Genomic DNA, 20,894 nt, shown 5'->3' on the forward strand with positions numbered 1-20,894 from the left:
TGGGCAGGCAACCAGGTCTCTTGGTCACAGCCTTCAGAACTTCGTAGCTTCTTCTTTTATTTTTTAAAAAGCACATTCTCATTGCATCCAACCCCTTCTCCCTATATTAATAAAGTTACATATTAGTACAAGATAATTAGTTGGGGTGGGGAAGTTTAGTGCGCTTGATGTTTTATATATTTCCCCCACTTAGTCATTCCACAAATCCAGTAATTCTCAGTGGATCTGTCAGTGACTCACTGGGGATTTAAACGGGCTTTTGACCATAAAAAGACTGCTCAGATTTCTCATGAGAGATCACAAAGACTGTCAAAAGTCACTGGCTTTATTCAGTTTCCACATGCTCATTCAAGTCCACCTCCTGCGCTGGAAAGTTAATACATGAAGTGGGATTTTAAAATATTTTTTTCCGTATAGTTGCTTTTCAAATCATGTTTGTCAAGGATTCCCTTTGATCTAAGGGTTGTGTGAGCAAACAATGTGGTTTTGTGACTAATTTTTTTCCTTTTCCTTTTTAAATGCTACATAAATAAATCCCTTGCCAATCCAGCTGGATGTGAATCCTTAGTATTCCAGGCTGTACATTGAGATACATTTTTCTGTGTGATCCTGTGCTTGTGTAGTCTGAAGCAAACCCCTTTGAATCTGATGGTACTCCTTTTAAATGTGCTTCGGGCTCTAGTTATTATTATTATTATCAGTGCGTTTTTCTGGGGGGATGCAGGGGTACGCATACCCCTAAACATTTTGTGAATCTAAGTTTGGCCTCATTGAGGGGCAGCAAAATGAGTAGGAAAATGAGAGTACCCCTAAACATTTTTATTTTTTTAAAAGCACTTATGATGATGATGATTAGGAACCGGGCAGTGGTGCCTACCCTGTGGAACACCCTCCCATTGGATGTCAAGGAGATAAGTAACTGGGAGTGGAAATCTGAAGAAGTGTGCATGCACACGAAAGCTCATACCAAGAACTAACTTAGTTGGTCTTTAAGGTGCTACTGGAAGGAATTTTTTTATTTTGGGAGTGGAAAGAGCTGTGAAAATAATAACAATATAATAATAATTTATTATTTATACCCTGCCCTTTTGGTGTTTGGAAAGGGGACATGGTTGGTGGGGTTGGAGAACAATGAGAGCAGGGTCAGCAGCCCCTTGTGTTTGTTTGTTTGTTTGCTTGTTTGTGCTCAAGCACTTTGCAAATAAATTACAATACCATATCAGATTTCCTTTCATATTAACCTCAATTTATGAACATAGGCTGGTAGGATTTTTCTAAAATACCATATTGGCCTCACTCCGATATGGATACGGATGCCTATCACTTTGAAAGTTTATTTAATTACTACCTTGAATGTTAGAGATTAACCCTCTGTCATTTAAGCCACATCAATGATATAAGACTGGTGTGAGTTTTTGTTTCTTTTTGCTTAAAGAAAACACTGAATTCATTTTCCTGTACAGAATCAAAACCATTTGGAAGCTTGTTTCAATTCACCCCTTCCTCAGAAGACTCTTTAACACGCAGCAGAAAAAAAGAGCTATTTAATTTCACACTCAGCTAATCCTTTAATTATTTTCTTCCGCGCAGAATGGAAAAGTCTATTAGGTCCATAATAAAATAAAAAATAAGTTAGAGAGACTGTTATCTTGAACCTTGGACTGTCTTCCATTTTCTCTCTCTCCCCCTGAGAACATAACCAGATATCAGTGTTGATAGTTAGTGATAAATTACCCTTTGGGGGGTTATTCTGCCACTCTCACATCACATTGCAGTGGAAATGAATCACCTTTTAAAACCACTCATTCATCCAACAGATTTTGCTTCTCAGATTCTGATATGAAAATGGTACTCACACAGGGATATTATGCAGCCTTGATTTAATTAAGAGTTGCAACATATAAATGACTTTTATACCACAGTAAAAGCGGGGAAAGACCTACACCACAATTGTTCATCCTGCAAGTGGAGGGTGTGTTTCTCTGTCCCTGGACACAAACGCCACTGCAGAGAAATTAATCACACATTTCTGAAAGACAAAAAGGAAAAAAGGGGAAAAAAAGACAAGAAACTGACCTGTTGCTTCCTGTGTTCTTGGAATGGTAATATTGAAACCCTCTTCAGTACCAAGAAAAAGAAAAAGAAGAGATTATGGATGTCCGTCTATTGCAAGATGGCTCATGATGGATAGCTCAGTCAGTAGAGCATGAGTCTCTTAATTATCAGAGCCATGGCTTCAAGTAGAGTCCGATTAAACAACAGGAAGAGCTTTCTGAGTGTAGAAGCTCTTTGACTCCCTCGGAAGGTGGTGGACCCTTCTTCCTTTGGAGGTTTTGAAGCAGAGGTTAGACGACCATCTATTATGGATGATTTAGTTGACATCCCTGCATTGCAGGAGGCTGGAGAACATGACCCTTGGGGACTCATAATACTATGATTCTGTTAGTCCTCTCTTTAAAGGGATGTCTGGTTTAAAGAGATCAATGGTGAGAACCTGGACGATGGACTGAGCAAGCAAACAAGTCACCTACTCATAGTCTGCCCCATTTTGATGTGATATATATTTATATATTTATTTCAGTTCAAATTATTGTCAATTAATTTGTAATCTCAGCTATGCAAACATGCAAATTTAATGCACTACTGCAATGTGCTCTATCTGGGGCTACCTTTGAAGGTGACCTGGAAACTGAAATTAATCCAGAATGCGGCAGCTAGACTGGTGACTGCGAGTGGCTGCCGAGATCATACAACACTGGTCCCAAAAGACTTTCATTGGCTCCCAGTACGTTTCCGAGCACAATTCAAAGTGTTGGTGCTGACCTTTAAAGCCCTAAATGGATTCAGCCCAGTATACCTGAAGGAGCGTCTCCACCCCCAATGTTTGATCACGTTTTTAATATTCTATTGGGAGCCTCCCAAAGTGGCTGGGGAAACCCAGCCAGATGGGCGGGGGTACAAACAATAAATAATTATTACTACTACTACTATTATTATTACAGTGGTACCTCTGGTTAGGGATTTAATTCGTTTTGGGGTGCCGTGCACCCCCCAAAAAAATCTGTAACTAGAGGCGCCACGTCTGCGCACACACGCGGCACAATAGAGTGCTTCTGCGCATGCGTGAGCGGCGAAACCATTTGCTGTGGCCGTAACCCGAAGATTCCGTAACCTGGAGGTTATGCAACATGAGGTACCACTGTATTATTATTATTATTATTATTATTATTATTATTATTATTATGTCTCTTGTCCTTATTTTAGTAATGTGCAAATGCACATGACATGAGAGCTTCCTCTGCACAAATGTACAGTGGTACCTCCGGTTGTACACGGGATCCGTTCCGGAGCTCCAGTCGGATCCCGAGGAACCAGAGGTGCTGTTTTTGTGCATGTGCGTGGCATGTTTCTGTGCATGCACATGGCGCATAGAGTGCTTCTGTACATGCACGAGGCACATAGAGCACTTCTGCACATGTGCGCGCAGTGAAACCTGGGAAAATACTTCCAGGTTTGCCACGTTCACAACTGGAGGTGTGCGTATCCAGAGGTAGCACTGTATATGTACTGGCCCATTTCATGCAGCTTTCCTGCACAGAAGGAAGAATCATAGGAGTCACGTCCTCATGTTCCATGTTAGGAGACAGGATCAGTAGTAGCTCCACCAGCTTATGGAGGAGCTTGCCAAGGTTGCAAACAGGATCAAGTCTTTTGACCCCCAACCTCTTAAGACAACTCCTTACGACAAGCTAATTGAACTATTTAGCACATCAGTGCTGAAATGGAAAACAGAAAAACACCTGGATACAATCCCCCCCCCCCCCCGCTTTGGAATGGCTTGCACATTGGAAATCTAATGGGTGGTGAGGATGTGGCCTCAGTTCTAACACATGTGCAACATAACATTTGGCATGTGCATGTGTCCATGTCCCACATTACACTGGAGGTGTGTTGGGCGCATGGACATAGGTGTGCTGCTCCGCTACATGTACAGTACTGTCCAACTTCAGTCCATGAACTGGTTCTTTCGACTCAGAAAACCAGTTGTGCCAATGACATAGCTGTGGCTGATACTTATTTGATTCCCATCTGCGGACGGCAGCCCAGTAACACAAAGGGAGCAATACTTCCCAAAACATGTGTTCCAAAGTTCAAGCATTCTTGAGATGCATTAACATTTTCTCAATAAATGGGTCTTCAAAGCTTTCCATTGTCAGCTTTATGTAAGAGCCAAGCCATTTGTTGTTATTATTTTTAAAAAATTGCTTTCGCAGTGCGACATCACCCACACTGTTTCTCTGCTGTTGTATTTGCAGAGCATAAATGTCAGAAAAACCAAGCTGATTTGCCTCGAATTTCATGAAAAGAACCACTCTGGGCTGAGGCATTGCATGCCAGACGTTTGCCTGTGGCACATTTTTACACTATTAAAAAGAACCCCGGCAACCTTTGAGAATAGGAGTTTATAATGGAAATACCAAGAGGACCTGAGCAGCAATAAATTTGAAGGAAAGCCCCAGCAGGCCATCTATACAACAGAGAAACATACTGCAGGCCAGCAAAAACAACAGTGCTTTAATGTACTTGACCTGTGGTCATACAGTAGCATTGTGACCATCCTGATCCAATTTTTCTTTAACCACAGAAGCTTCTTGCTTTCCTTTAAATGGATTTCCAAACCAACTTTCATTTGCCGGAGTCTTTCATAGCAAGAGTCTTTTACTGAATACGGAACCACCATGTGTTTTTTTTCAGTAGCTTTATTGATTTGGCTTTGCATGTTGTATTATGTGCCACATTGAAATTAGATGGCTACTCGCAGCGCAGTAACATTGCCGATGATTTGAGTCTTACTTTCCCCTCTAACAGTCTGAAGCAAATTTATGTATTGGTTAATCAGTAACAAATTTCTGCTACAATGTCAAGGAAAGGAGGGGGGAATAATTAAATATGAAGCCTGGACAGTCTTCATCTACGCAGATGATATACACAATGCATGTAATGATATAGCTTTTTCCTAACTAGTAGCAATACCCAACCAAAACAAAACAAAACTGTTTTTCAGGATTCTCTTGAAAAATACAATGTGCTGCTGTCTTATCAATAGGAAATGTCCGTGCCAGGCTACAATCGTATGCATATTTACTTGTGAGGAACCCCAGAGAACATTATGAACCTCACTTCAGTGTAAACATGCTCATCTTCAGGCTGCCACCTATGCCACCATGTGTTTTAAGTACTTAAAAAAAAAAAGATATCTGGAGTCACTTGTGGTATTAATCAGATTTATAACTACAGACTTACACTGCATTAATGATGCATATTATTCGTGAAAAATCATAACTAAAAATAAGATCAATTTGGTTATGGAAATCCTCAAACACCACGACGCAAGTTAATTTTGAACTTGAAAGATTCCAAGAACGTTCCAAACAAAACAAAACGAAATGAAACAAAGAAAGTACGTAGAAACATTTGCTAAAAGAGCAAAGCAGTTTGAAAACACCAAGTCTGATTGGCATGCCTTGTGCTTTTGTGTTAACCCTCTGAGTACAGGTAAGCAATGTTTATTTGTTTTTATTTTTAAAAAAGAGCTAGCAAATTTGTATTTGGTAAATGGATTGCTTATTTATATCAGTAAGATTCAACCTGATTTGGAACAACTCAGAATGCAATGGACATTGAGAGCCCTTATTGTAGGAAGGGCTTTTCTTTTTTACTCAGCCCAGTACACTTGAAGGCCCAGTACAGCATCTCCACCCCCATTGTTCAGTGCTGAGGGCCTTCTGGCGGTTCCCTCACTGTGAGAAGTGAAGTTACAGGGAACCAGGCAGATGGCCTTCTCAGTAGCGGCACCCGCCCTGTGGAACGCCCTCCCATCAGATGTCAAGGAAATAAACATCTATCTGACTTTTAGAAGACATCCGAAGGCAGCCCTGTTTAGGGAAGTTTTTAATGTTTGAAGTTTTATTCTGTTTTTAATGTTCTGTTGAAAGCCACCCAGAGTGCCTGGGGAAACCCAGCCAGATGGGCAGGGTAAAAATAATAAATTATTATTATTAAATTACTTTGGTTATGATATTGTGTCATGTAACAATGTGTGTAAAGTTGACATGTTACATACATTCAGTTCAGACCTGTTTTCCTTGATATTTTATTTAGCCACCAACATGACTTGCTATTTAGAGCTGTGCTAGGAATGTGAAGTCGAGTGCCGCTCATTGTTAGCTTCAGTATAACACACACATTTCACTTGATCACTCAACATTCAGCACATTGTTGGTTGTGTGAATGGCCTCCATTGAAAAATATTGCATTTGAAGCTATATGAAACCTCTGTCACACATGCAATTAATCACCTGGGTTTGCTTCCTGAGTAAGTAAACTGAACTTGGGTCACACTAAAATCAGTTGGACAGATTAGTCATGATTTGAGCTAATCTACATTGATTTCAGTGGGAGCAAAGGTCAGCTAGCTTCATCAGGATCCAGCCTTGAAGTTTCTGTGATCAAGTAAGAAACATGGATATAGGACTTCAGAAAGTAAATCTCAAGTGGCAACATGGTTTCTAGTTAATCCAATATATTAACTAAAATCCCTTATCAATTAATTGTTGTTGAATTTTGTCATGTTATGAACAGACTGTACAAAAATGCTAAAGTTAAAATGGCGACTTACATACTTGTGTAACAAAACCCAGACATTAGACATGAAAACTTTTCAACTGATTTACAGCACAAATTTCATACTTCAGGTAATCATTTGCACTTTAAAAATTCAGTTTTGGTGTTGAACATTTCAGCAGCCTGCATTGAGAACGTTAGAACCACTTGATTTAGGGATTTTGAAAATTCAAAGCACATCCTATTAGGATCGAGGAATGACTTCTAAAAGGTTTTAGAGAGTTGGTGCTGATAAAACATAAGCCAACAATCAAACATTTGTGGGGGTTTGGCAGTGGACACGAGGGGGGTGGGACTTTATGCCTCTAATTGGTATAATATGGCACAAGGATGAAAGAGATTCAGACATCTTTTTTTAATGCTATTCCTGGATTCCAAAATAAAAACAGAGGTGATGGAAAGACTCTGTATGGATTTCACATGATACAGCACAACTGTAATGTGAAGCATTTTTAGGCCTGGCTTTCTCTCTGCTCACTTCCTCTAATCAAGATGAATGAATCTCTTTGCTTTCAAAGTGTCATCCTCCTCCCAAAAGTCAAGAATTGTATGTTATTAATGGACGCTTTAAGTCACATGATTGCATTTATTATATCAGGAAGAATATTATGTGACTTGTCATAACAACACTCATGGAGCACTGTGGACTAAACCTACTGCCCATAAATCAGTATGACCTTCAATCATCAATCTGCATAAAGTCTAATTTGTTTCATAGGGTTGGTCACCCAAGTTATAATTGATTTCCTAAATCTTGTTGACTGGTCTAAATAGCAGGTAGTGATAAAATGCTGGTGGGTAGATCCCTTTGTATTATAACTATGGCAGTCAACTAATTTTTAACCAATCATATGCATTTAAATATATTTGCATAAATATTGAAATACTGAAGGAAGTGTAAGATAACTTACAAAAGCTATCATTCAGAAAAAGACCATCTTTGATACTTTAATTTCTTCAATTCCCATTCAATTACTTATTTTTTATTCCGTGCTCCAAATTGTTGTTACACAAATGCACCTGAGCAAAAATAGCCTTGAAAATAAGGAATTTTGAATTTAATTTGCAGCCCCACCAATTTAAACCTGCTTTTGGCAGTCAAAATCCCCCCCCCCTCCTTCGCCGGATCAAAGACTTAGTAGCACAACCCTATATTTGCCTGCTCAGAGGTAAGGCCGAGAGTTAAATAGTACTTATTCCTGGAGTAGTGGATACAGTCTATACTCACATCTCTGTGAGTCCCACGACACAATGGGCTTTACCTCTGAGTAGACATGAACATTAAAGCATCACTGCCATAAGAACAAATTTTGCGTTGAAGTGTATAACCACAGCATGTTCTTAAAGAAACGCTTGGTAAATAATGACAATCCTGCAGGAAGCAAAGATGTGTGCTAATGCTGTCATTTAGGGTTTTGTAAGCTCTATTTACCTTCCAGACCAATGGCATAGCAAGCCCAGGTGGTACCCGGTGCAGAAATTTTTTGTCACCCCCCCCCCACATTGACAGCTCGGGGAGGGCTTGGGAGTCGGGGAGGGGGCCGAATGTCTGCCCCTTCCTACACCTCTGCACCACCATACCCACTCATACCCATACCAACTCCCAAGTATGCCAAGTCGTCAGGGGAAGGGGGGAGCTATGCCACTTTGCAGGGGTGCTGGCAAAACTGCGTCCTCGCAGGAGCCTCGGCTCCCATCCATCCCCCTCCCTCCTTCCCCGGCTTGCTGTAAAGCAGCAAAGCAGGAGCTGCTTACAACGAGCCAGGGAGGGAGGGAGGCTGGGAGGGGGGCCCCCGGCTCACCGTAAGCGGCTCCTGTTGGCGGCGGAGGGATCCCACCACTGTCCGCCCAGCGCTTCAGCGGCGCCAGTGGTAAATCACTACATACAGCGCATGTGCGGTGGTGCTATGCATAGTGCATATGTGCGACACTGTGCATGGGCTGTATGTAGCAGTTTGCCACCCGAGAGCCATACGGATGGTAGTGTGATGCTCTGCTTGCGGCTGCAGCGGCGACAGAGGCATCCCACCGCCATCTGTATGGCGCTTGGGCAGCGCCGGCGGCAAACCACTATGTACAGTGCATGCATTCATCACCGCACATGCGCTGTATGTAGCGGTTTGCTGCCGGCACTGCTCAAACACCATACAGACGGTGGCTGGATCCTCTGCTCACGGCTGCAGCGGTGCGATGGCTGCTTCTGCCGCCGCGCCTGGGCAAGCACCCCACGTGGTGCCTTCTTGTCACCCTCTCAGACATGGAACCCAGGGCGACCCGCTCCCCCGCCCCCCACTTTGCGACGCCACTGTTCCAGACACCCTAAGGTATGGAAGTAACAGTGAACAGAAAAATTGCAAAGCTTCATAGCTGGCAGGTTGCTGTGAAGCTGCTCTTTATTTCCCCTTCTCACTGATTTTATGATGGCCCAAGTTGAATATGGATATCGGAAAAGCTATTGATGCTGTACGGATGAACTTTCCCCACTAGTAGGCAACATTCCCAAATGGTCTCTGACTAAGTCATACTCAGATAAATGGACTTAAGTTAGTCACAACTAATTTATCTAATTTACTCTGAGCATGACTTGGGCTGTATACACACCACACATTTAAAGCACTTCAAACAGTCAGGGTGTTTCCCAAAGTATTCTGGGAGCTGCAGTTTGTTAAGGGTGCTGAAAATTGTTAGGAGACCCCTATTCACTCCCATAGTTGCCATTCCCAGAGTGCCTTGTGAAGAGCCATTGCTAAATCACTCTGGGAACTGTGGCTCTGGGAAGGGACTGGGGTCACCTCTCAGCACCCTCAGAACATAAAAGAGCCTGCTGGATCAGGCCAATGGACCATCTTGTCCAGCATCCTGTTCTCACAATGCCTGTAGGAAACCAGCAAGCAGGATTGGAGCACAAGAGCATTTCCTCCTCCTGTGGTTTCCTTAACAAGCAACAGGGTCCAGAATTCTTAGGAGGAAGCCATGATTGGTCAAAGTGGCATCACAGTGCTTTACAAGTATGGTGTGAATGCGGCCTTAGTTGGATACAACTGGTGTTTGGCAGAACTGGGATACTGAGACCATCAGCTTCAAAGATGAAACTCATCGCCAACACTGATGCTGCAATTTAAGGCTTTTGTCTCATTTGAATAAAAGCATATGCTGATATCTCAATGCAAAACATAAAAGGGACAGAACCAGAACACAGATCCTGCCCCCGCTTCTGTGTTTGAAACCAGCCTCCTTTAAGTGGGGAGCAAAGAGGAAAGGCCAATGAAATTGACAAGTGTGTACACTACCCTGAAATTATGGTTTTTTTTTTCTTGGACCAATTATTTGCTGGTGAGTGAGGAAAGTTTCAAGCTTTTCATAGCTGCTGGTTTCTCATTTCTCACAAGAACTTGTATAAAGTGCACACTGCATACGGAATTCTCCTATTTTAGGAAAGGTTTCGCCATCTCTTTTTTTAATAGCTATATAGAAAGAACCCTGATGATAATTATTTGCAAGATTGTGCAAGAAGGTTAATAAGCTGGTGCTGGATGCACTTTAAACATGCATTTAGGTACTTGCATGTACCTGGCTTTAGTTTATAATAGCTTGTAAAGAGGTAATGTGACATGGAAATCCCAATCAATCCATTATGGGGATACCCACTACTTTTTAAACTGCTACGCATCCTCATTATGTGCAACGTAATAGTGCAACATCAGTTGTTTTATGGATCTTTGAGTTACGCCATCCCTGTTTAATCTCAGATTCACCTTTTATAGCCAGTTGCTATGAGCCACTGTGGCAATCTAAAACAGGGGTCGGCAACCTAAGGCCCATGGGCCACAAGCAGCCCATGGGGGTTGTTTAACTGGCCCATGGACCCCTGCCGCCCGCTTGGTCGGCTCCTGTGCACCGTGCTAAACTGGCACGGAGTAGAGCGGGGACCGCCTTCCACGACGCTGGCTGGCTTCCCATTGGCTGTAGGAAGCTCCTGCAGCCAATGGGAAGCTTTGCACGCCTCTTCTGCGCTGGAAGGAGCACCGGAAATAGCATTTGCATATGTGTATGTGCATGCATGCACCCTCGGGCCCACCGCAGCGTCTGCGGGACCGTGAACTGGCCCAAGCCACAAAAACTTTGCCGCCCCCTGATCTAGAAGATCACAGGATCTGCTACAGTGGACCATCACAAGAGTCCATCAGATAGGCTTATGGGCAGTACTACCCTGTATCATCCTCTTTACACTTGCCTCCTCCGTGAGGATTTCCAGATGCCCACAAGGAGCAGAATTTCCTTTGCCTTGCCTTAGGGCTCAGAGGAGTCATGGAGACTGGCACAAAGCTGCGCCATTCTTTACAGTAGGACTGGGGATTACCAGTATAGTGTAGGGTCGCCATATTTCAAAAAGTGAAAAGCAGGACAGGAATTTTTAAGGGAAATCGCCATATGTCTGGATTTTTCCGGACATTTTTTCGATTTCCGCCCAGACACTTCTTCTGATTGCAGTATTCTGAATATGTCTGGGAAATTCCGGAAGTATGGCAACCCTATTATAGTGGCGGCTGAGGAGCTTTGAATTGGCTCAACAGTGTGGATCGTTGCAGCCAAATATGGTGAGTGGGATTATGCTGTCCACCCATCAAAATTATGGGGAAAATTCTACTTGTTGAAAACACACGAAGCCCAGTTAAAATAATAATTTAAAAAATACAGAGCTCCAAAAAGATGAGAGCATTCTAGATGGCTGGTTTGTAGCTGTCCAAATGAGTAATCACCTCCCATCAAGAGTTCTGTAGTTTGTTCAGTGCTTGATAATGTGAACAAGTGTAATAAAGACGTAATATAAGCAAGGCATCAGAGTGGCTTTTTCCATACATTATCGAAACAATAATGCTTTTGCTATAACGACTGCCCTATGGGGAAAATCTATAAGCTACAGAACTTGGGGCTGGTCCTGGCACAAAGGTAAGCCATGCATTGAGGAAGGAGATGAACCTCAGTCCATTCACAAAAATAATAGTGAATGAATACTGAGCTTATATGCCTTTGTGATTGGCCCTGCTTATTGGCCCTTCATTGGTTTTGTTGGATGTCTAGCATTGGCACTTATTCTGAAAAGCAATGAATCTTATTAGAGGTCATGCAATGGAGGACCAGGCAAGTACTGTCCTGAGGCTAAATTATATACCGGTACCCTACCAGGTACATAGCCTATGTGCTCAGGCCATGAATAAATTGCTATCAGTAATGATGCTAAGAAGCAACTTGGCAGAGATGGCTCCAGTTGGTTTTATATCAATTATGCTTTTATAATGAACAAAATGTGTTCAATCAAGTACCTTTTATTCCACTGGTTGAAATCCTTTCTCCACTTAGGCTGCTTAAATGACATTACCTTTGTCAGTATTTAAATAGCCCAAGTGAACAGGATTGCTGATCTCCCCATCTCAGGTGTTTTGTATCTCAAAGCAAAATTTCTATAACCTCTAGATATGAATTTTACCATCCTGCATTTCTTCTAAAGCCTCCTCAATAACACTTTGAGAATCAGGCCTTAAAAACCAAGGTTTTTTTAATTCAACTAGAGTGACTGGTGAATGAACAGAGACCATTTTTACAAACATTATTACATTTTGGAACCAACATTATTTTAAAAACCAAATGATTCTTGTAGGTTAATTATGTTTTCAAAGCACTGATGAAACATTTACTTTTGGAATTTTTGTTCCATTTGCTGTCTGTCTCTCTCTCACACACTCGCAGACTAAATTCTGGTAAATATATTTGTACAAAGACATTAGGTGAGTAAGTGCTAGCCACTTTATTTTTAAAACAAAGGTTATTTATGTTTGGAATTTCAAATCTCTTCTTTAATTTACATTGTCTGTAGAATAATTTCCTCTGTTAAACATCCCCCCATCCAGTCATTGTAAATAGCACCCCTCACCATATAAATAACACCACAATAACGCCCAGAGGAACAATCCATGGCATGAAAAAAACCAAAACTGATTGTGTTTATTGCCTGCTCCCAAACATGCCTTCTGCATGTACCTGTGTCTTTAAAAAGAATGTACAGAAAGGAGGACTTTGTGCACAGCAGAGTATGGATGATGGGGAATTCATTCCACTATAGACTCCCATGAAACTGTGTTGCAGCCAGCAACCAGGGAACTACAAACAGCACCCTAAACAGATTGTTCTTAGACAGCTCTACTGCCTGTGACATTATTTAAACAAGTAATCATGGCAGAACACACCTAGAAATGGTTAGAATTTCTAGGTTCAATGTGCTAAAAGGAGGGTGCTTTGTTCAGCAAAACATGAGAACAAACAAAACTATCATTGATCTCTCCAACAACTCAGATGCCCAGTGGTTTGCTTTGTAAAGATCCCAGTAGCTGATGGGTGACTATTTGTACCCCTGGCATAAGAGCATAAAAACCAGACTCTACAAAAATCACAATCCAGATCCTGTAATTACGTAGCACTTCGGCTAAACCATCAATTTGAGTGCTGCAGGAAAATGTGTTGATGATAAAGCCCTCTTTGGGGCAAGTCAAGATTATTTAAGATTATGCACTCAGAGGGTTAACATATGCTTAAGTCATATACTGTAGCTTGACTGATGAAAACATTCATTGCTTCTATCCCCTTTGAAAATTATATATATATATATTTATATATATATGTATTAGAAAAAAAGCAAAATAGTCTTAACCCTTTGAGGATCATATTTAGCAGCAAGTCACAATCTAGACAGAACAAAGATGATTTCAGTCATTTAGGAAATTATTATTACAAAGATACTGTAAGCACCCTTTCTGTGGTTCCTTCTTTAAAGCAACTGATACAGACAAAAAAAGAAGGAGAAGAAATCAAATGAAACAGTTGCACACAGGTTTGGAGGATTTTTGTTTGTTTGTTTTCAGAATCTCAAAGGGTTAAGCCAAGACTTTCAGCAAAAGTGTTTTATTAAAAGGGTGAATTAGGTGAGCGAACAGTCTCAGATGAACTGGGTGAATAGTCTTCCGATTCGGAGTTGAGATCAGGTGGTGCTTGTTGTGCCTTGCAGCGCCCCCTCACATCCGGGTTGCGTCTTCGTCGGAAAACCTGCCCCTCCTTATCAAGAGCGGTGGTCTGGCAGGGGCATAAAATGAGAATAAATGAAATTAGGCTGTGTATGAAATGCCATATCTGGCTACCATATGTTCTCCATCCCTCCCTTTCTTTTCCCCAGGACTGGGGCTAAAATCAGTCCGGGTTAAATCAAAAACTCTTCCTCCATCCACCCTTCTGTTTCAGCCAGTTTTTGCTGGATTTAACTCATAACACAGATAAATTCACACAAAAGGGCATGACCCAAACTATTAAGAGGCAGCGTGACATCGTCAAGCATATACAGTGTGTGTGTGTGTGTGTGTGTGTGTGTGTGTGTGCACATGCCATATGTTAAACTTCTGGATGCTATTAATTTCTTGGAGTAAAGGGTTCAGGTTTCAAGGAGTATGCGGACTGACCCTACAATTATTCCCTTTCCAAAGTAAGCCTCTATCCTGACAGGAAAGGTTAAAAGGTGATTTGATTTGTACGAAGGGGGCAAATATTTGCCAACATTAAAAAACAGCGAAGGTGTCAAAAAAAACCCCCAGTCAAACCCAACCCTACATTCTTACAAAACTGTCAGACTAAAGTCAAAGAAAGGGAGAGGAAAGCCAACTTCTAAACAGAATAACCACACACTCATTAGCAAGAAGAGATGTTATTCTACACGTCCAGGGAGCTGGTGTTACCTATATTTATAGTATGTACATCTGTGTCTATATTGCATATTCCCAAATATATCTATATGCAAAGCTGGATTTCCCCTAAACTATGAAGGGCAGAATAGTCAGTGCTTTGCCCAGTTGTTATTAATCCTTAGATCAGCCTTTTTCAACCAGTGGGTACCCAGATGTTGTTGAACTACAACTCCCATCACCCCTAGCTAGCAAGGCCAGAGCTCAGGGATGATGGGAGTTGTAGTCCAACAACATCTGGGGACCCACGGGTTGAGAACCGCTGCCTTAGATGAAAATGAGAACAACACAATCAGAAGCAGTATGAGGTGTACATGGAGAAAGAACCTGGCCTGGGGAGAACCACCCTGCAGATTGGTTTGATCTATTGCTAAAGAGAGAAACAATGTTCACAAAGTGGTTTGTCTCTTTGGTAATAGGAAGAGCTGCAAGAGAAGTGTCAAGCGAACCCTGAAAGTATGCGTATTTACTGCCACCAGCTCTGCAAATACATTTTGGGTGTATTTATCCAACAAAACAGTTCCTCTAGCACAAATAATTTTGGCTCCCTCTCCCCAACCCTCCCCCCCCCGTATGTTCTGGGGCTTCCTCCAACTACCCAGAAGAGATTTAGGTGGCACACAGGGAGAGGACGTTGTGCAGCCCAAAGTGCTTGGGCTGGTGCAACTGTTTTCTTGGATGCCGCCCACTGCTTCTGGGATTTCCAAGTTGGCATTAATTGTCCAATTTAACACAAAGCATAAATATGGTGCTTAATTTTCAGAGAGCCTCTAAGTTTTGTTGATTTGGGAGGAACTGTCTACGGTGAATTGACTGCACATGCCAAAAGGATAAAAACTTGGCCTCTAAGCTGCAGATATATCCACTTGGGAGCAAGGGAGGCTAAAAACTACCGGATTGTCTAGAAACCAAATGAATGCAAGTGTTAAGTAGGAAATGTTGGAACGACTTCTCTTTATCATGATGGGCTCTTTTAAAAAATAATGCAATCAAGAGGTTATTCTACTTCAAAGGATGTATCATTTTCTCTTGGGACGTGCATAACTGTTTTTCTTCTGGAAAATTTACCAGCTAACTGTAATCCTGGTTAGAGAACGGAGATATATTTATAGACTGGGCATTTCTGAGAACAAGATGAAAACTAAATCCATCAGGTTAGGGCAGAATAGCATTATAGCAATCCATGCTCTAAAATAATGCAATCAGGGCTTGAAAATGATGTAATAAAGGCAGAAGACCGAGAGGGTTTCTATAGCAAATGGATTCAGTTAGGCTGAATTGTTCCACTAATAGTTTCATAGTTAGAATCTTTAGAGCAGTAATACAAAGTGGAGGAAAAATCATATTTGGGTTTTAAACAACAGCAATAATTTTAAATAAGAATGCTAAAATTGAATTGTGATGGTTTGCCAAAGGTGCTTTGTTTGCTGCTGATCCTTTGGTAAAGGTCTGACCAGTTTTCAAGGCCCCGTGAGATGCTTGGCCTTAAAACCAACTTTATTATTATATTTTAATATGAAGCAGAAGACAATCCAGATCATATTCACGTTACAAATATAGCATTTGCAGTATATAGTTCTCCGAAAGCAATGGAGGGAATGGCATATATTACCATTCAATGACATACAGATTTGCATTTTAAAGTATTTTTTATGCTCCAAAGGCGTTTATTTAAAGGTTTGACCCACATCACATAATTTTTATATTAATCCCAGACTCAAGATGAAATTCTTCCCTTGGTATTCAAGTCTGATTTAAAATATGAAGGCTGCAATTTAGCCTCCAGCGGCGTTCTGCAAGTCTTACTAAAGTCAGTTGCCCTGATCTAGGTACGGCCATGCAGAAAAACAGATGCAGACTTCTGCAGATGTATCTAGCTGTCCGTCGAAGTTAGGAAGTTGTCTTGTACTAAACCATAGCATTCATTCATCTAGCTCATCTAGTCTACACTGACTGACAGTCACTCTCCACTGTTTGATCCTAACCCTGCCTATCGCTGCCAGGAAGTGAACCTGGGACTAACCGGATACAACGCATGCACTCTGCAACTGAGCTATGGCCCTTTCCTATAATATAGCGCGATAGGTGCTATGTGTGTAGCCTCCAAACTGCTACATCTACCCAAACCACACCACCTCTCAGAGGTCACGTGCAATATGCACACAAGTTTAAATGTGCCTAAGTTGTGGGCTTGCTGTATATAAGAGTTTGGAACAATCCAACAAACCTTAGGCATTCATGAGCACACTATGATGGGAATGACATTTCTCAGCTGGAGGGAAGTAGCATTCAGAGTTCCAATGAAAAGTCTATATTGGTAGCAACCTAGTAAAATTGCACGATTCTTACAGGGGATAGATAGGCAGCTACCTACTGCGTATTTGATTAGCAGATTGTCTTTAACAGGTCGGTGCTAATGAACTCTAAAGCATCCTTCAGGAAGCACCAAGGTCTGCAACACCATGCAGACATTATGCTGGCCACGGTAGACTTTGCCATAACCAACGTCATTCTGAAAGTTTTCATTGGAGCCTCACAACTTGGCCTATTGCTCTGGCTCTGGAAGACACCCCTCCACCCCCAATTGTAGCAACTGTGAAATACATGGCACATTTTAGCTGTTGCATAATGATTTGTCTACTAGCTCAGGAATCACTGGAGGGAAAATATTCACTTTTTATGGGCACGGTGACTCCCCCCCCCCACTTTCCGTTGCTTTTGTTTTACTGCTAGCCATGCACATACAAACATATTCGTTTCATTAATAAAAGAATACGGGCGTATGTTTTCCCTCTTAGTGCATGCATTATTCATATTAGCTACAGGGCTGCAGTGAGGGCAGTGCCAGCGAGATATGCAGCTGTTCGTGCATTAATCTAAGAAAGGTTCCCCTGTCACTCTCTCCCTCTTTAATTCTGTAGGATGCCTTTACAGTTTGCTTGCCATTTTGGATATCTTCTGTTCACTTTGCTGAACTAGGCCTATATTATGTACTGTTGCAACATTTGCTCGGAATACTTTAAAAGCTCCCACAACCACACCATTCTATTCCACTTCCATTAGCACCCAATGGCCAGTGCTTAACAGTAAAGGTAAAGGGACCCCTGACCATTAGGTCCAGTCGTGACCGACTCTGGGGTTGTGGCGCTCATCTCGTTTTATTGGCTGAGGGAGTTGGCGTACAGCTTCCGGGTCATGTGGACAGCACGACTAAGCCACTTCTGGCAAACCAGAGCAGCGCATGGAAACGCCGTTTACCTTCCCGCCGGAGCGGTATCTATTTATCTACTTGCACTTTGGCGGGCTTTCGAACTGCTAGGGACCGAGCAACGGGAGCTCACCCAGTCGCGGGGATTCAAACCACGACCTTCTGATCAGCAAGTCCTAGGCTCTGTGGTTTAACCCACAATGCCACCCGAGTAGCATCTCCAAATTGCCTGGCATTCGATAACCTATCAGCACTGCTGGAATCTTTAAAAGGAGGAACATCAGAGCCCGTCTGACCTGTGTGAAGTGCAAGTAGCTCTCCCAAGAGTTGCCTTGTGGGTGGCAATGAGAGAATGGGGAAAGGCAGGTTTAATTCCTAGCATCTTTAGGTAGGGCTGGGAAGTGTAGACAATACTGAGCTAGATGGATCAATGATTTGACTCAGCATAAGGCGCATTCCCCACATTCCTGGTGGTCCTTTTCTGTGATTGTACTCCAAATATAGACTATTCTCTCACCAACACTGCCATCTTTTTTGGCTCCAGAAGATGTGTTTCTTTCTTCAGGCATTTGGACATGGCCTGGCTTTGGGTGAATATTAAATGCTCATTCTTTTTTGAAATGGTGGCGGGTCTTTTATGCTTTGGGATGATTATTATAACAACATACTGCGGTATATTTGCATTATATTCTTTAAATTGATATTGCTTCCCCCCCCCCTGCCACTTTTTGCACTCCATTGGATACCGGATGGCAGGGTGGAGTGGCTATGCTGCTTACCTGACCTCCTGGCAAGTGCGTCATTCCTGATTAGTGAGAGGGAGAGTGGGAGGGACAAGGTAATAGGGAGGTTGATGCTGTACAAAGGTGACAGCAGGAGCACCATAATGCCTCTGTCAAGTGCGCCACCTTGCCTCTTCCACTCTTCCTCCTGGTAAGCAGCAGCGACCCATCTTCTGGAAGGTCAGGTAAGGGCTGCCATCCCACTCCATTGTCCACTACTGACTGCATCTTAAGACTGTTACATAAAGCAGACTTTGGAACATCATAGAGAGTCTTTTTTCCCTCTCTATAACTCAGTATGGCAAACCATTCTGTCCAAAAAAGAGTTCTGAAGAACTCAAAACATTCTTCACTGCTTTGTGATATTTTAGTAAGTTCTACAGTGGTACCTCGGGTTACATATGCTTCAGGTTACATATGCTTCAAGTTACAGACTCTGCTAACCCAGAAATATTACCTTGGGTTAAGAACTTTGCTTCAGGATGAGAACAGAAATTGTGCTCTGGCAGCTAAAGTGGTGCTCCAGGTTAAGAACAGTTTCAGGTTAAGAATGGACCTCCAGAACAAATTAAGTATGTAACCAGAGGTACCACTGTATTATTATTAATATACCCCTCCTTTCCTTTAACAGGACCAGTGCTATTTTTCTAGAAAAAGAGGTGCCAGAACTCACTATGAACTCTTCCCTCGTTCTCTTAGAATGGCAATGGCGCCCACCTGAGAGGTGCCAGAACTGAGTTCCAGTGAGTTCTAGCTGAAAAAAAGGCCTGAACAGGACTCAAGGAACCACTAAATTCTGAGTCAACAAGGCCCTTCTCTCGGTCCTGCCACCTTCACGGGCACACTTGGTGGGGATGCAGGAGAGGGCCTTCTCGGTGGCTGCTCCCAGAACCTGGAACTCCCTCCATGGAGAAGCTAGACTGACTCCCTCCTTGTTGTCCTTCCACCAGCAAGTGAAAACTTTATCGTTCCAACATGCTTTTGGGAATGGACAGCTTTTAATGAAAGAGTGGGGCTGTGCTGTTTTTATTGTAATTATTTGTTTGGCTTCAATAGATTTTATAGGTTTTATATTGTTTTACTCCTAACAATGCTTAATTGTTTTTAAATTATTGTTTTTCCTATGCTTTTAGCACTTCTCATTTTTATATGTAAGCTGCATTGAGTCCCATCAGGGGGAAACGTGGCAGTATAAATAAATACATAATCATTATTATTACATTCCTTTGCTGATAAAATCACTTCGACTTGGCCAAACCTGCCCACTGCTGCCTTAGCAGAGTGTGAGCCAGAACTGTCAGAAGTTCCAACTTGACCCAATTGCATTGGATCACTTTTGCCTTGGATCATATGAAGATGCAGCAATATCCTGTAATATTTGAATAAGGCAGTCGTCAGGTTTCTCCTCTACAGCCCCTCAGAGCAGGAATGACCTGGCAAACTTTAGAAAGTCTAAATACGCAATGTCTACTGGAGAACTCTTACCCATACGCTTGCTGACACTCTCAAAGAACTCCAAAAGATTAGGTAGGGCTTACCCTTGTGGGAAACAGTTCCTCTTCAGCAAACTTGTTCTTCTATATGCTTGATGATTCTGTCTTTAAAAAAATTCTATCCACTAGTTTTCCTGGAACAGATATTAAGCTATAACTTGTATTTTCCTGGATCTCCCCAGGATCCCTGTTTAAAAATTGTTACTACTTTGGCCACTTTCAAGTTCTCAGGTACAGAAGTTGATCTGATGGGATAAGTTACATATTTTTGTCTGAAGGTCAGCAAATTCCCCTTGGAAACTTGCTCTATGTGGGGATGCCCTAGAAGAGAACTCAGAAGCTCCTGTTGGTCTAATATTTAATTCCAGCTGCATAGGAGCATATACTACTATTTCCACATAAGAAGCTGCCTTATATTGAATCAAGGCCATTGGTCCATCTGGCTCAGGAATGTCTAAACTCACTGGCTGTGGCTCTCGAGGATTCCAGACAGGGAGTTTCCCCCAGTCCTACCTGCAGACTGAACCTGGGACCTCCTGCATGCAAAGCATCTGCTTGAACTGACTAATTAGCTTCAGAGCTCAATTAAAGGTGCTGTATCCTTAAGCTCTTGACAACCTGGGACCTGCATAATTACAGGACTGTCTTTCTTCATATGCACTCCCCAGCTAATTAACATTAGGCGACCTGCTCCACATTTCATCACTCTGCCAGGCCAAGTTGATCTCAGCAATATCCCACCCCCCCTTTTTTTGCAATGCAATGCAGCTAAAGTCATGGAATACCTTTGCTGAAACACATCCCTGTAGGACCTTCTTATTTAGAAAGGATATGGGGAACGGTTGTTATTATTTTAGTCTTATATCCCCACCCTCCCCTGCTCCCCCCAAAAAGGAGCCCAGTTGAGCTAGGCACTTAACTAGAGAAATTTGGGTTGCTGAAG

The 20,894-nt window shown here is 42.2% G+C and overlaps 1 protein-coding gene across 4 annotated transcripts in view; it reads right to left on the reverse strand.

The window, feature by feature from the left end:
* Positions 1-12,657: 12,657 nt before the first annotated feature.
* Positions 12,658-20,894, reverse strand: part of DCLK1 (doublecortin like kinase 1) — a 200,260-nt gene continuing 192,023 nt past the window's right edge. For all 4 annotated transcript variants that reach the window (XM_082221572.1, XM_082221571.1, XM_082221573.1 and 1 more), the window contains one exon: positions 12,658-13,809. In XM_082221572.1, coding sequence (XP_082077698.1) covers positions 13,645-13,809 — 165 coding nt within the window. In that variant the 3' untranslated portion in view covers positions 12,658-13,644. The remainder of the gene's footprint in view (positions 13,810-20,894) is intronic.

Source organism: Podarcis vaucheri, assembly GCF_965113315.1.
Source record: "Podarcis vaucheri genome assembly, chromosome: 4".
In the NCBI taxonomy this organism is placed as follows: domain Eukaryota; kingdom Metazoa; phylum Chordata; class Lepidosauria; order Squamata; family Lacertidae; genus Podarcis; species Podarcis vaucheri.